This window comes from Typopeltis vanoorti, chromosome 24 (genome assembly GCF_054136105.1).
Source record: "Typopeltis vanoorti isolate ZY-2024b chromosome 24, IOZ_Tvanoo_1.0, whole genome shotgun sequence".
Lineage (NCBI taxonomy): Eukaryota > Metazoa > Arthropoda > Arachnida > Uropygi > Thelyphonidae > Typopeltis > Typopeltis vanoorti.
In genome coordinates, this window is record NC_143572.1 from 59,880,342 (window position 1) to 59,897,974 (window position 17,633).

Consider the following 17,633-nt stretch of genomic DNA (forward strand, 5'->3'; position numbering starts at 1 on the left):
TACATTATAATAAATAAATAAAAATCATGACAATAACAGAATGCAAGATGCTAGTTCTACTAACCAAGTTGTAGATAAGGGATTGTAAAAATAATAATTCACAATTATGAATCTTTTTACAATTTTTTCTCTATGTTAGCGTATTATTAGTTTTGGTTTCATGTCGATGTATCCAATATTGATAATTTAAAATGAATTGTAAAGCATTTGAGATTTGATGTACTTACTAGTTTCTGATAGTCATAGTAATTTCAATTTTCTTAATGTGTTTCATAATTGTTAAGTGTTGAGATATCTGTCATTCTTTTTTAAAGACATTCTCTTTCTGCTAATGATGCCAGTGTGTTAGCCATTACTACCTAACTTCTCTCCTGCCATTTACATGAAGTGTGCATGCTCATTGAGGAGATTGCCGAATTTCAAACTGAGTGATTGACAGCTGACATGGAGATAGCATTCAGCACTGGAATAACAAAAGAAAACAAGAATGGAGTGAATGGAAATTTGAGAACAATGATTAGAGAATTTTGTTTTGGGAAGTTTTTAAGGAAACATGACAGTCTGGAGAACATTAATAAAAGATTCCAAAAAGGAATCGTAGCATTGTCAATTTTTAAATTGGAAGAGTTGAGACTGTCAACAAGAGATTAGTAAATAAGAAAATATTTGAGTAGCCATTCTAATTCAATGTTTGAAGAAACACTATATGAAAGTTTCATCTTCTAAGGATGGTGGATCTATTTGTAGAAAGATTTTTACCTTAGGTTTATTATATGTTAAAGATACCAAGAAATTTTATACTTGGTTTTAATCCTTTTCATGTATATGAGACATATATGACTTCTGCATTACTTCAACCATGATATCTCTCCTGGGTCTGGCTCCCACTGAATGAGACCTCAATTAAGGGGAAAACCAGTCTGGATAGTGCCCTTCCCATTATGAATTGCATTATACACTTCCGAAAGGGGGTGTGCTTTACATTCTAAGGCTAGTGATATGAAGTCATTAGCCTCTATTACAAGTAGCTCAGACATGTGAGCTACTTGTAATACATCATTTTGTTTCCTTTGGAAAAAGGATTAAAACCAAGTATAAAAAAAAATTTCCTGGTATCTTTAAGGTGAATCTATTTGTTATTCTGTTGGAAAAAATGATGGAAATTAGTAAAATCTGAATGAACTGTAATGTGGCTTAACATGAAGAGCTCTACTTAGATATGTTGTTTACGAAATAGTAAAAGATATTGCTTCTTTCTCTGGTAAAAATTTTGATTTATGCATCATATTGCTCTGTGTGAGGTAAGATTGATTATACTTCAGTGAAACAGGAGGATGATTAAAAAAATAATGTGTGCCAAATAAAAAATTTAAAAGGGATCCCATGGAAGTGAAGAAGTAGTTTTTATGTTTTCAGAAAAGACCCAACAAAGAATCTGACTCTAATGGACACTTGTGTTTGTAGAAATTTGTGCTTGTGAAAACAAAGGGTTTAGATTGGTGGACATGATTAAGTCCATGTTAAACAAACCAGTTATAGATGGAGTCAAAGATTAATGATTTTATTCTCTTAAGATAAGGAGAATCTCTAAAGTGTAGATTTATTGTAGAAGACCTTGGATGCAGTGAGTTTTGTACTTATTTAATTTTATTTATAATATATATAGTGTGTCAGTTTCAGTGAATGTATATATATTTTTTATTTGGTCTTGTTGATTCATTTCTTAGATTCTAAAATAATAGATTTTAGAATCAGATTGAAACCAATCTGGTTGAACTCTTGTGTATTTACTTAACACTCAAAGTAAAGACAATCTCTTTACAGATATAAATAATAATAAATAACAGAATCTATATGTCTCAAGTCTGCGCAGTTAGCTTAGTGGCTATGTGCTTCGCAACCATATGTCTGGGGAAGGAGAGTCCTTGGTTCGATTCCCGTAGATGATGTGAGGAGCTTAAGGATCTTCCTCAGCCATAGCCAAGTTAGCCGGTCTTGCGTGTGGACAGCTGGGTTTTTCTCCCCAGTTTATCTGGGATTTTTCATCCTGTAAACAGGCAAATCGGCCCCATGAATACACACGGATACAGTCATGAATATCATCCTTAGGGGATGCAGCAGAGGAGTGGCGAACCAGCTGCATTAATATGCCAATAACCCCTCATTGGGAGGGGACTCAGCCCATCCTAGACGGAGAAGGAAAAGATATGTCTCTAAAGATAGTGTTCATAAATTATTGAAAAATGTTACATCTTGTCCCAAAGAAATCATTAAGAAATTAAAACCCATTCGTGTTAAACCACCCTGAATTTATGGGGACCCTAAAATGCATAAATGATATAACCCACACACACACACACACTATGGTTGATAGTATAGACAGTTCATGAGTGCATGATTTTATTGTGCTCTCTCAACATCACCATACAATATTGTCTCCTTACTCCCGTAACACTTGCCAGTTGCTTCTCCACTTTATCTAGTTTACACTTCTCTGAATACCTCTACCTAAACACCGTTTCTGACATTAAGTCACCTCACTATTCTCCTCATCTTTCACTACTTCTTCCATGTTATTGTTTGTCTACCTCAAACTTTTTTTTTACTTTGTTTACCATTACTCATTTCTATGTTTCCTCTCTTCATTTTCTATATCCTTGTATTTTCACACCTTATTATACAAACATTCACCACACTTATCCTACTTTTGACATGAGTACTTCTAATATATACTTACTATTTTTGTTCATCATCCACAAACTATTTGCTTTTGATAGCAGATACATTGTGTGTGTGTGTGTGTGTGTGTGTGTGCACACACATGCACTGTATCTCACATACTGAATTCCTTGAACAGTGGTCTTTCGGTTGCCACTCTCCTGTAATGTTTTGGCACTGTTAGCTGCACTATAATAGTATATTAAAATAAAGCTTTAAAACCCATCTCAAACAAGCACCGCACAATGAGTTAGCATCATATTATAAACTGAATCTAACATTAATTACATGGTATCGCTAATTAAAAAACAATCGCATTTTGTTTTTTCAGAAACACATATAGTTCACAGTAATGGTCATCAGGGCCTTATGGATCATTATCTGGCAATGTTAATGGGACAAGTTTATTTTTTATTATTATTATGGGGAGCCCATCCACAAGAGTAGCTGCAAGAATGCAACACTAGTAGCCATTAGTGTTGCATCTTTGCTGCTCCTTTAATTTTCTCAGCTTGACATGGATCGCAAGAACACTACACTCATTTATTTGTATAGCATGTGTGTGAGAGAGAGAGATTACATTTACACTCACCTTTTTCTATTCTTGTAATCACCATTTCTCATTTTGTCTATAGATGACTTTTTATGCTTTTGATTCGAGAAGCACGCATAACGCTTTGCTTACACTTTTCACTCCTAAAGGATACATGTACTTTGTTGCATACACCTCACAGCAAAACACCTAAACAAAAATTTAGATTGTGTGTGTGAGAGAGAGAGAGAGAGGTGCCCTGCATTATAAGTTGATGAAAACAGAAATAATATGCATAAGCATATGAATACACATTACTTCTGTTTTCACCACCAACCTTATAATGTCCTTAAAATGGATGTAGTTTGATATCTAAAGTTATGCATTTTGGGATCAAAAAATTAAAAGTTGTGTACACCACACTAATGGAATTGATGAAATTAGAGATTTCAGAGTGTTAGTAAATAGAGGGTTCAAGTTCAGAGGGCATATTGCTAAGGTGGCCAAGGTAGCTAATTAGTTTTTTGCTTATTGAAGAACACATTAACAAGTAGAGATAAGGAAATTAACAATCCTGTTTATAAGAGGAATGATAACTTCCTTAATGGCCACATCTAGATTACACTGTACAGATCGGGTTACCTGGGTTTCTTTGCAATGAGGAAGTGATAGAGAGGATCTTAGGCAAATGATAAAAATGGTAACTAGTCTGTGGAGTGATCCCTATGAGAATAGACTAAAGGATTTGTAAAATTTTGCTGATAGGCAGAAAAGATAAGATGGAAACAGTTAAGTTACCAAAAAGATTTTCTAGGATTGATGCAAAGGAAATATTTCATCCCTCAGCTAGAAGGAGAAGAAGAAGTGGTCGTCCCTGGAAATGGAGTAAGATTTAGCAAGGGTGTGGGGACTTGATTTTCCACTTGGAGAGTGGAAAATCAAGTCCCATGGGTTGCCAAAGTCTGTTGGGAGTGTTTTATTAGTCACTGAGTTCAGGGAGTGGTATGGTAAGATATTGTGTGATAGTTGGATCTTCTGTGATGAGTCTGCAGACTCCATGGAGGCAGTGCTTTTTTTCTGGAAAAAAGGTGCCAGTACTCACCATGAAGATGTTATTACAGCAACTTCCACACTTTAACATATCCTCCGATATTCCCTTGCCACCTCTAGATTGCTTCTTGCTTTTGGTATCAACTGCAGAATGACGACCTCGGAGCAGCCATGAGTCCACATATTTGCTAGGGTTGAACTGAGTGAGAGGAGGTGTTACTATCCTGATGAACATCAGTGCAGAAGTTGTCCATACAAGCAGAGATGACCTAGATGAAGTTATTATAAGAGAAACCCCTTTCAATTCACTGGAAGATATTGCAATTGTGCCCAAAGTATGCTTTAGAGGAAGTAGTATGTCTGGGACTTTATTTTTCTTGAAGATATTCACGGAAACCATGAACTGCGTCTCTTTCATTTAAGCGAAATTTGCATGCTAACTTTTTAATTTCAGCTTCACCAAATGTCAGATGCATCCCAGGATTTTCTGGCCCATACTTGGAATCTAAATCTTAGCACATTCAGGCAAATCAGCATCATCTCCTTCAAGCAGATGCTTTCCAACAGCTTCTTTCAGACTTTTATAGAAAGTAGATGAACTTATTGCAGGACTGTGTCTTTCATTTTTGTGGAGCTCAATCCCTTTGTACTTCATATTCTTTTGACTTTGAAGAGAAATACTGTAGTACGGACCAGGATTTTCAATTCTTTCTTCAAAAAGTTGAATTGTATTCTTTATCTTTCTGTTTGCTCTGTACAAGTCAGTATTTCTCTCTTGTAAATCTAGACTTAGTTCACTAAGTTCTTGGACAGCATCACACATAAGGCCCAAATCAAGAACAAACTTGCATGACGTTATTTTTCTTAAAAGACCCTCATGAAGAAAGCGATCTATTTTGCTTCTTCTGCTGTCTTCTTTTGTCTCCAGAAAGTGATGGATGAGGGCTTCAAAGTCTTGCCACACTGCAGAAACTGTGAAAGCTAGATGCAACCCAGTGTGTGCTTAAAATTCTACCAATTTTAAGAAGTTGAAGTTCTAGACTCTGCACATTCCTGTTGTTCCCTAGCATTCTTAGGTGAAGCATGATAAGTCGCATAAAGTTTGTCCATGAAACTCTTAAAGCGATTCACTCTTGCCACATTGTTTACTGTGTCACTAACAGACAATTCAAGGCAATGGCTAGCACAATGCCAGAAAATAACACTAGGAAACTTCTCTTGCATTAGCCTCCTTACACCATTACGCACACCAAACAGCACAGCTGCACCATCACAAGTTACAGGCAATAAGTACTCCTTGAAGTAATCTTCAGACAATCCTAAGCACTCCAGATGACTAATTAAACAGTTTAGAATTCCTCTATCTGATAATTCGATCAAATCTAGGAAAGGTCTCACAGGAGCCGAAAGTTCAGGAAGAATTACATGAACAATAACTATCAATTTTGTTGTGTTACTCACAGTTGTCGATTCATCAATAAGTAACGATATTTTGTCCTTGGAGTCCACTGTTTGTCTATTAATGTTTTTCTCATTTCATTTGCGATATGGTCACAATGTTAATGCAAGCATTTTGAATGAAGAATATATCCCATGTCTAGGCCATTAGGTTCCTGTAAATTTATTTCCTCTTCAAGGTTTTTAAATGATTGATTTCTCCTTGCAACTTTGTAAGTGGTTCAAAACACTTTTCCTGTTATGTCTTTATTATGAGACAAAGTATTTAGGAAAACTTTCTCTAATGTTTCGTTTTTTGCTTCAGATTTTATTTTTTGGCACACTTTGTGCACTGCACTATCCTTATGATCATAAATCTTTTTTCTTAATGGCATTAACTATTGTTTGCAAGATTCTTCAAAATGACTGATTTTACCATTTTCTCACTCTGCTGAAATTTTCGTTCCCATGCATTTATCGACGGTAAGACTTCCGACATCATGACACACTTTACAGCCAACATTTTATTCTTGACATACATCCACTCGTTTCTCTCGCAGAAGTAATTTTTCTGTAAAAGTGTCCAACATTCAGGCCAATCATTATTAGAATCTGCTTCCTTTTGACCACATGGATCTTCGGTCTTGGTTTCGTGATCCTCGTCACGAAGTGTATTTTCGGTGCTAGTTTTCTGTTTTACAGGATCACAAGTAGATTCAACAATTTTTGCTTCTTCAGCCTTCCTTTTTTTACTCATTGGCATAAAGTAACTACTTATTTTACTCATTTTGAACAATGATTGCACTGATTTAACTTAGATTAATTCAAAACTCGCATGAATATCTGCCTATTGCAGAGTGAATGTAGAACTGATAAATTGATATTGGAAGCAATCGGAAGTGAACACAACTTCCTGTTTCCGGTTGCATACCAACTTATGAAACAGGAAAGCAGGGTACCAACTTATGAGTAATCAAAACTGAAAATTTGATTCATGAACACAGTACCATCTATCGGAATATTTATAATACATTTTGCTGTCAATAAATTGCAAATTTTTAAACACAAGAAAAAAAGTGCCAGTACTATGTACCGCCAGAAAAAAAGCACTGCATGGAGGTATTCAATAACAACAATGCAGAGAAGTAATCTTCTACTTTATTTCATTTTATGTTATTTGAAAATTGTTCCCTAAAAAATAAGTCATTCTATTGTAAGGATGTGTTAGTCATGTTATTATACAGTGCCCTTATACTTATATCCTGATATATTTAGTTAATCTTATATGCATTGCCTACTCTTTCTTGTAATAGTGTATATGTGTGTGTGTGTGTGTGTGTGTGTGTGTGTGTGTGTATATATATATATATATATATATATATATGGTAATATTAATAATACTTTCAGCTTAAAACTTCAAATTGTACATATGAAGAATACTCTGGTTCTCAAAAGAAACAAAGGAGAGGACATCACATTTCAGAACAGGGTGGATTAGTTCAGAAAAAAATCAAACCATTGGCCAACCACTCTGTATGTAAAGAAGCTCTGAAAGGTGAGATGCATTGATCACAAAGGACTAAATTAACACTTCAGACCTTTTTAGTTGTGTGAACTGCTAATTATTACTGCCATTATCGAAATACTTAAAAATGCTATTGTTGGCATTAATTATTATTATTACGGGCAACTCCATGGAGTTGATAGACTCATCGAGGGAGTCCCTAACATCATGTCAAGAACAACTATTTGACATTCACACAGTATCTATCATACCTCGCCTTGAACTCATTCACAGTCATGGCACCCACAGTAGACTCTGGCAGCTTATTCCACTCATTCACCACTCTCCAAGTAAAAAAACCTAGCTGTAACACCTTTGCTAACCACACTCTTGCCCAGCTTCCATGTATGGCCCCTAGTCCTCCCACCACAGTCCTATTCTCAAAAATATCTTCTGAATTAATCTTATAGAAACCCTTCAGTAATTCGAATGTCTCAATCATATCACCCCTTTTCTACCTATCAACCAATTTCTGCAACCCACAAATCTTCAACCTGTTCTCATAAGGTTCATTTCATAGACCTATCATCTTGGTCACTCGTCTCTGGATCCTCTCCACCTCCTCCCCATCAAGAAGAAACCCTGGCGCCCCAAATTTGGGCACAGTAGTCTAGATGGGGTCTTATCAAGGCTCGATATAGAGGAACAATAACTTGTTTGAATCTGCTTGTTAAAGTATTTTTCAGCAACCAAGTGATTTGATGAGCTGATTTAGCCACTTTTGCAATGTGCCCCCTATGCTTCAACACCCTATCCACCAACACTGCCAAATCCCTGACCTCGTCAATCTCCTGGATTACGGTTCCACCAATGTGATATACTGCGGCTAATCTTTTCATCCCAAAATGCATAACCTTACACTTTGCCACATTAAATTGACATCCATTCTCCTTAGCCCAATCCTCCAAACTATCCAAATCATCCTGCAAAATTTTTACATCCTGTGCACTGACTATTGCTCTAACCAACTTTGCATCATCAGCAAACAAATGAACACTTCCTCTCAGATCCTTTCCTATATTGTTAATGAACAAATTGAACAGTAGTGGTCCAAGAACAGAACCCTGCGGCACTCCGCTAGTCACAGGCCGTCTTTTAGACTCTACTCCTGAATAAACCACTCTCTGATATCTCTCCATCAACCACCCTCCTATCCATCCCCATGTGCTGCAATTTATTGATTAGAATTCCATGTGGTATCTTGTCAAAGGCCTTTGCAAGGTCCAGTAGAATCACTATAAACTCATTACTCTTATCCAATTCAACCGTCACTGTATTATAAAACGTGAGCATGTTACTGAGGCATGATCTACCCTTCACAACATGCTGTCCCCCATACAGTATCCCATTTTCATCTATCCAATCCTATATTTCCCTCTTGACTATTTTCTCCAAGACCTTGACAAAGATTCCTGATGTGCTGATCGGTCGGTAATTTACAACAGCAGTCTTGGAACCTTCTTTATGCAGTGGAACTGTTTTCCCCCCTCTTTCCACCCCTTCGGGACTAATTCAGACCCGTAACTCATTAAACAAAATGGTTAAGGGCACTGACAATTCTTTAGCCGCTTCATGAGCTGGTATACCATCCAATCCCACAGATGTATTGACATTGAGGTTTTGTAATAGACTATTCACCTCCACTTCATTCACCACAATTCCAGTATAAGCTATTGGTTCATTCATTCCTTCAGTCTCACCATCTGGATGATATACTCTTGCAAAGTGCTCGCTCAGTAATTCCACTATATCAACTGATTCGGTTACCTCCCTACCATATGCATTCTTTAAAACCATTCTGCCATATACATTTTTTCTTTTACTTGCAACATATCGAAAAAACTGTTTGGGATTTTCTTTAGCCTGCATGGCTAATGTTCTTTCATAATCCGCTTTTGCTTTTCTTACCACACTCGTTACCCTTCTGGCCTGCACTTTATACCGTTCATGTGCCTGCCGGTCACCTTTCTCCTTAAATTTCCTCCACAGTTGTTTCTTTTTTTGCAGCTCAAGCTTAATGGTGTTATTCATCCATTTAACCCCTACTTGATTTATTATTCGGACTCTTTTTCATCCATTTAACCCCTACTTGATTTATTATTCGGAAGTATACAGTCAGCCATTGCCTCCTGCAAACACTTCTTAATTGCCTCCCATGCACTAACAACATCCATACCTTGCAGTTTTACATTCCATGGCACTGAACCAATCAAACTCCTAAGCTTGTCATACCTACCAGCCCGATAATTCCACATGTACCCTGTCTTAATTGTAAATTCCACATCTTTAGCCACCTCCCAAGTCAAGATCCTATGATCACTCTAACCAATTGGTGGCAAGGTGGTCATATTCGTTACAGCCAGATCCTCAGATGCAATTACTAGGTCAAGCACTCTCTGACCTCTAGTATTTTCCATTACATGCTGTCGCAGATAGTTATCCCTTAATAACCACATAAAATCCAATTCCATCCTCCCATGTGTCCTCTCCTCCGTCCAATCAATGTTGCTATAGTTGAAATCTCCCATAATAATTACCCTCCTTCCATCATTTCTTCTATTTGCTTATGCATACTATCTCCATCATCTATTCCATCACCTGGTCTATAGCAGCACCCAACTGTATATTTTGTTCTGCTGGTCTCAATCTCACACCAAATAGCTTCAAATGTGCTCTTTTCTCTATCCTGTAGTTCCACTCTATTCTCCTTGGTTGCAGCTCATCAGCTATCATCAATAGAACTCCTCCCCCCATTTCATTCTCCCTGTCACTCCTGAACACACCATACACCTCACATTCAATCCCACTAGCTATATCATCTTCTGTCAGCCATGTTTCACTAATACCAATAACACGTGGCCTGGAAGTGCCAACCAAGGCCAGAAATCCTTCCTTCTTGTTCCTAATACTTCTGGCATTAGTATACATGAATTGCAGAAGCCCATTTCTCCCATCCCTATTTTGATGCCTTATACTAACTATCCCATTCTGATTTGTTCTTCGTACTCGCTCGGGCATATTACACACATTCATACACTCAACTGTCTCCCTAAACACTGCATATCTACTCTCCCCCCTTAATGACTCTAGTTTCCCTGATTCTGCACTTCCACTTCATTCAACAACACCTTTTCAAGTCTCCGTACACCAAATCCATTCAAATGTAAACCATCCATCTTATATAAATCCTTTCGCCCATCGAACTCACTCCACACATCCACAAATTCCATACCACAGCTCCTGCATAATCCACGCATAAAGTCATTAGCAGTTTCGGTCCTCCTTCTATAGTCTTCACTGTCATACCGTGGCAACAGACTCACCATCCTAAATCTGTCACTCTTCTCTTTTGCTACCTCAAGTAATTCCTTCAAATCCTCTCTCATAGCCATTTTGTCTCCTTTCAAATCATTCGTTCCTGCTACTACTATCAATTCTTTCACCCTCTTTTTTTTGCATTTTAATTGACTCGCTTACATCCTTAACATTCGCACCAGGTTGGTACAATTTTGTCAAACTCTCATCTATCACACCTCTTACTAAAGAATCTCCGTACAAAACTCGCTCTTTCATTTTGTTTACACTTACTATCATACTCTTATTTTTCTTATCATACTTTTGCCGTTTATTTGTTGGTACACTTGGTAAACATTTTTGCCAATGCTCCAGCTGCCGATTTACCCTGTGTATCGCTCCGCATAACCGTGCAATCTTACTCATTGCATCTGTCTCATCATGTTTATTTTCTGTTAATTCATTCATGCTGTATTTTTCCCTTCATTCTCACTTTCAACACCACTCTCACAGCTATCTGGTACTACCTCGCAAATATCACCATTCATACCTCGCATATCACTATTTTCTACATTTCCACTTTCAACATCGATATCACTCTCACGACCTGAAACACACTTTAAATCCTCACATTCCTTACACTTTCTGCACACATTCACTCCACACTATCATTATCTAACCAGACTCCAACCACTCTCCTCAAAGCATACATTTCACAAACGGTACACTGAATAAAATCCTTTATATTAAAATTTTTGGACAGAGATGGTGATCTGGACGCCATTGTGCATGTGCACGCTAATAATCATATCTATCAAATTACTAATTGAAATAACTCAGAAAACACACAAAAATCACACAGACACGCTAAGATACGAAAAGTAAATAATACTACGTAAGATTCAAGCAAATTTACCAATTATTACTTAAAATAATACTTATCTGTTCAGAAGCTTTCTACAAACACTACACACCATGTTAGCAACATTCCACTTGTTCATAAATTCTCATATTTTACATTCATTTGATTTATATTACTTTTTAACTTAGATGTATTAAATTGTTCAAATGATAAGTTTTAAATTAACTGACACTATATTTGTTAGATGTTTATTAAAGTGATAACTTTTTAAAATAAATATTGCTTGGGTTCTTCTTAGTTCAAGTGCAAATTATTGACTGCAGAATATACATTTTATTTTTTGAGTTTTTTTATATACCTTCCACAGTTCTGATTTTCATTGTTACCTTCTCCTATCTCCTTCATCTCCCAAAATCCAAGTAATCCAGTCTATGCACAGTAGTCCATATAGAATCAAATCAACTCATATCCCTGTTTGGATTGTTCTCAACATGACAGCTTTTCTTTGGAATCTCCTCAAACTGTAAGATGCTTGCCGATATTGGACTACATCAATGCACTCCAAGTATTCCTGAAGGCATACTATAACTGAGTCATAATTAGAGTTTTCGGGGGTGGGGAACATTCAAACCATCCACTCTATCATTAACATACAAATTAAAAGTAGTCGCCCAAGGATAAAGCCATGTCTTTCCCACAGTCATCTTTTCATTCTTTTCAGTATTCTCTTTTATATAGTACTATTTTGATACTTCTTGGGAAGCCATCCTGTCTTCTATCTCTATCAACTGCAACTTAGTGTAACCTGCCACATGATATTCTGTCAAGTTCCTTTAAAGCAATTAACCTGATTTCAGAGGTAAACTGTAGACTTACATATACAAATATTATTGGAAGAAAAATGAAGGAGTTTGGAAACAGTAATCAAACCTTGGAGATGCAGTGGCAGACTGAGGAAAACATTGATTGATTCAGTCAGAGAGGCATGTTGGAGTAACTGTTTGCAAGGATAGAAAAATCAGAACTCCATAGTGGATACAAGAAGTGAATCAGCAATCCTGGAAAAGAAAAAGAAGAAAGTATATCAAAAGTTTCTAGAAGTCAACAGATGTCCTAAGAGAATACAGAAAAAAAATGTAAAAAAACAAAGCAATGCGTGAAACAAAAGTTTTGGGAACACTTTGGTAAGAATATAGAAGATAAATATGAGGAAAGTTGCAAATGTTCTGGAAAGCTATTGAAAAAGTTTAGAAATAGTGGAAAGAGTACAGTAAAAGGAATCTGAGCTGATCAAATTGATATTGTTGGATCCTACTTCTTCTCAATCTATACTTTGGATCCGATATTTAGTTATTATGATGTTCTTAACTAGTTGACAGGTTGCAAGTTGATTTCTAATTCAAATATAGAGAAAATTTATAATTATAGACTGCGCCACTCCATATCTGAATTAGTTCAAGAATTGAAGATAAATCAACCCTCAACTATTTCTTCTTAATATATATACTGGCCGAGTATATTTAACTAACTTAATTCACCCACTTTGGTTCGAATATTTTATGAATGGTGCAGTAAAAGAGATTCAGGCAAAATACAACTTTTGATTAACAAAAACAAACATTTAATTTTATAATCACAAATTATACACTTAAGATCAAAATACTAAATAAGTTATTATAAACACTTCAGCCTTTCTGATAATACTGTCATACAAACTCAGACAATGGTAAATCTGTTATCTCTAATATGGTCTTCTCACAGTTCTTTAAGTTCCAAATACGACAAAAATTGCAGTAACACCTCTTCACAAACAAACACTTTTAAATTTACACTTCAGCTAATTTCCACAATAGTTACTGTTAGTATAGGGAAATTCTAGGATGGAACTCACACACTTCTCTGTATAGAATTATTAAAGGTTGGAATAATCTTACTGATAATCCTTTTTCTTCATCTACTTATACGTAAACACTTTTTATAACTGTAAACACTTAAACAGTATACGGCACTCATTAAGCAATAACTGATTTAATCATCAGTCACCATACACATAAACGAACGTTCTTGCATGAAGTACTACTGATCATGCATGAATTAAGCAATACACAATAATTCCTCATCTTGAGGTTTTATATGCACAGTTGTTCATTCCTCCGGCATTCAAATAATTCTTTATGCACTATAATTAAAACACAGCTAACGGTAAACTTCAACTTTACAGCCTCTAGTATTCTCTAGTTACTCGATGCTTTATTTCAAGATTCTGTGTGTCCTTGACAGGTCGGCCCTGAAATTAAATCTCAACTCAAGTATTGCTAGTCTATTTAGTAGTCACTCAGCTGTCTTCCGTAGCTATAATTGTGATTCTACAACTTATTAGCTAACCGCCTCTCGACTAGTAGACTTTATTTAGCTGCTTGAGTGACTTGCCGACTCGCTATTATCGCACTGTGATTCCCGAATGCTCCGATTCCAACCTAATGCCAATCCTCTCCTTTCTCTCTCTAATCTATCTCTCCCTATATTTTCAGCGTTCTTCCCTTTTTATATCCATCCTTCCCGCCTAAATTATTCTCGTGATTTCTTTATAAAACTCTTTTCAGTAAACCTTCTCCTCACGTGGTGGTCCAAAACTCGCGCTCACTTACTTACATGCGTCTCCATGACAACAAAACAAAACATAATAAAATTGAGCTATTGCATAACGCTAAACTTCTACAAATAGGAATAAATAGAGAATATTTACATTTCAATTAATGCGCAGTTAAATTATCAAATACAAGTTCTTATAATATTAACATAGTAATAATTAAAATAGCTTAATAATATTTAATACAGTCTTTTCATTATTAATACATATATCTTTGATTAAATAATTAGATATTAGACAAAATTAAAGTAGTTATATGAATATTAAATTGTAAAATAAGTTGTTTACATTAAATATTATTTACAAGTCTAGCCTTTGTGATGGAAGATCATGTTGGATTCTGAAACAAATAATAATTACTCTAATCTCTACATAATCAGAATCAGATATGAAAACTGAAGATAAAGATATCCTAGATGTTTGAAGCAATTATTTTAAAAGTTGGTTAAATGAAACAAGACGTGACAAAATGTTTCTAAGGAGAATTCAATCAGGAATACATATTAATATAATACTTAAGGCAGAAAAAAAGAAAAATATCAAAAACCCGAAATGCAGCAGCTGGAGTAGATATTTCACTAGAAATACTCAAGTATGACACCATAAAAATTTTATGGTGGCTACATTCCATAATTCTGAGGGGATGGTCAGAAGGTCAAATTCCAAATGATCAGAGTAGAGCTCTCAGTAGTACCTATCTATAAATCTATAAATAAAACTCAATGTGAAAATTACATAGAAATTTCCTTACAAACATACTTGAGAAGAGTTGAAGCAGAACTTGAAAGAAAAAAAAACATTCTGGGTTCAGGCCAATTAGGTTGTCAGGATCAGATTTTCACTTTAAAACTGCTAGCTGAGAAATTAAATCATGGGAATATAATGTTCCAAGAGAAAAAGCCATTCAAAACACTGCAGTTATGTGGTATAAATGGAGCATTATACCCGACAATACACAATCTATATACAAGTTGTAAGTTAACAATTAGAACTGAAGAAAGCACAGGAAGATGGTGTGGTGTCAACTTAGGTATTCAACTCAAGAGCTGAGTTGAATATCTACAGTTTTCATATCAAATCCAATGCCACTTTACTTCATAAATGTGATCTGCATAGATGATGCATAACAGTGGAGATAGTGTGATTAGGCTTGATATGAAAACTGTAGATATTCAACTCGGCTCTTTATCTTTATGCAGGTAAATCATGTTGGAGGTTTAATAGAGTATTAACAGCACTAAGAAATGATTAAAAATTATTTTAATTCTTTCAGTATTTCATCTCAGTCACTGAGATATCTTCAAGGAGTACAAACCAACATTAACTTGTAATGCATGCGTGCACACACATGTGCATTCATGCACACACACACACACAAAGGCAACACAATACTAAGTGAAACATGTGGATATAACACTAAATTCTTATCTTTTGGTGGGCTGCCCTTGCCCTCTATGGGTGTTTGTTGGAGGCTAGGTTGTAAATTGGGAGATCTCTGTGGATTAATGTTTTCCAAGTTTTTTTTGCATCCATATTTATTTAAAGTTGGTTGATTTCTGAGAGCAGTTGCAGATTCTAAAAAAAGTCTTTCTGGGATGGAGCATGGTGGTTTTTTCCCAGCAGATCCTATGTACAGTATCCAATGCATTGTCAAGATGATTAGGTTGACCATAGTCTTGAATGCAGATGCATTGTTTGTGTTCATCTATGAGCTGGTGGCTGATCTACTTGTCTGTCCAAAAGTGTGTCAACTTGAAGGAACAGGACACTTTATATAATTCAGGAATTGGGAGAGGAGGAAGCTGATCTTTGTTGGAATGGATAAGGGTAGCAAGTTTTAGGTTGGGCTTAAATGCTGTGCAGAGGTTATATTTTTTTAAGGAACTATTTTAACAGATGTACCCTACACCCTAATCTAGAGGATGGTGTAATCTTTCTGAAGAGATGGACATGGATTGGGATGGAGGAAGGGATTGATTATTTATTTAATTCTGTAGGAACTGCAAGAAACTTTCCAAAATCTGGTACACATTAATCCTCAGAGATCCCAGTTTACAATTATTTTACATTCCCTGTATTCCCATTATTTTGTATTCCCTGAAGATGGCTCAGTGACTAAGATAAATATTGGAAGAATTAAAATAGATTTTAATCCTTTCTTAATGCTGTTAATACCTCGTTAAACCTTAACATGCAGATAAATGAAGCTCGCAAGATTCCTTAACTCAGCGCTTCCCAAACTGTGGGCCGTGGCCCCCATGGAGGCCATTAGTTTTGTTGAGGGGGGCCATGAAATAATGAAAACAAATTTAAAATGTTTTAAGACTAAGTGTGCCATGTCAAATGCATATGTAAGATGCTAAAAATGTAATAATTGCATTTGATTTTTTTCAATATTCACTATGTATGTTTTATATTGAATATAAATGCAATAAATATTATAACAATATATGTCTGTATTACGATTTTTTTCTGATGGGGGCCATGAAATATTTTAATTTTTCCAAGGGGGCCTTTACATCCATAAGTTTGGGAAGCACACTGCCTTAACTAAACTGAATAACTGAAGCAGGAAATATGGCATGAAAATCAGCAATAAAATGGCCAAAACTATGAAAATAGTCAGGAATATAGAAAACTTCAACTGCATTCTGAATTGATAAATAACTTATATAACATGTAAAACATTTCAACTATTTCACTAGAATTTTTAGTGAAGATATCAGATTAAATATGAAAATAGACAATAGAATTGGCAAAGCTGCATGGTGAGGAGTCAACTGAATAATATGGAATAAGAGAGAAATTAATCAAAACATTAAACTAGCAGTATACAAGACAGTGTTCAAGATAGTTTTAACTTATGGAAGAGCTGGGGTAGAAGTAAAACAATCATAGGATGGATACCATAAATATGAAAGTTTGGAGAAAAATTAAAGGAATGGACAGATGGATGACTGACATTATTAAAAGTAAGGATATTAGGAAGGAACTTGACATTGTCGGCATTCAGGAATGTGTGAGCAGAGATATTATTAGTTGGTATGTCACTAAAACAGAATGGCAGAAGAAAGATTAGCAAAGCAGATGTTTAATGCCAAGATGGCATTAAATGAAAAAGACTCAGATGAAGTCCAAGATATAGGTGGATTGATTTAGAAGTGAACTTAGAAGAACAAAATATAAGAACTAACAATATTGAAGTCCTCCTGGAAGATAATATACTAATGTAATGAAAAATTGTTGGTAGGAAGTTAGTAATAATGTAAACTTTTCACGTAGTGCCATCATAGTATCTTGTTCACCCCTTGAGGATACACATGAAGAGTTTGATGATGATCCATTATCCTTATGAGTTGCCATGACATTTGACTCACTGTAGCAAACTCATAGAGACCTCAGCAGTAATTTGTTTATAGCATATAGTTTGCTATAGTGAATTTCCTTTATAACACCATTTGAGTCTCTAAAATCTTATATGCCTTTAAGTGATTGCTCCTTTACTTCATTTCCTGTTATTTCTCCT

The 17,633-nt window shown here is 35.5% G+C and overlaps 1 protein-coding gene across 2 annotated transcripts in view; it reads left to right on the forward strand.

Moving 5' to 3' along the window:
- The window catches only part of LOC150093275 (proline-, glutamic acid- and leucine-rich protein 1-like), a 270,371-nt gene that overhangs the window by 181,684 nt on the left and 71,054 nt on the right, over positions 1 to 17,633 (forward strand). For both annotated transcript variants that reach the window (XM_090413693.1, XM_090413694.1), the window contains one exon: positions 7,145 to 7,292. In XM_090413693.1, the coding sequence (XP_090269819.1) occupies positions 7,145 to 7,292 (148 nt within the window). The remainder of the gene's footprint in view (positions 1 to 7,144; positions 7,293 to 17,633) is intronic.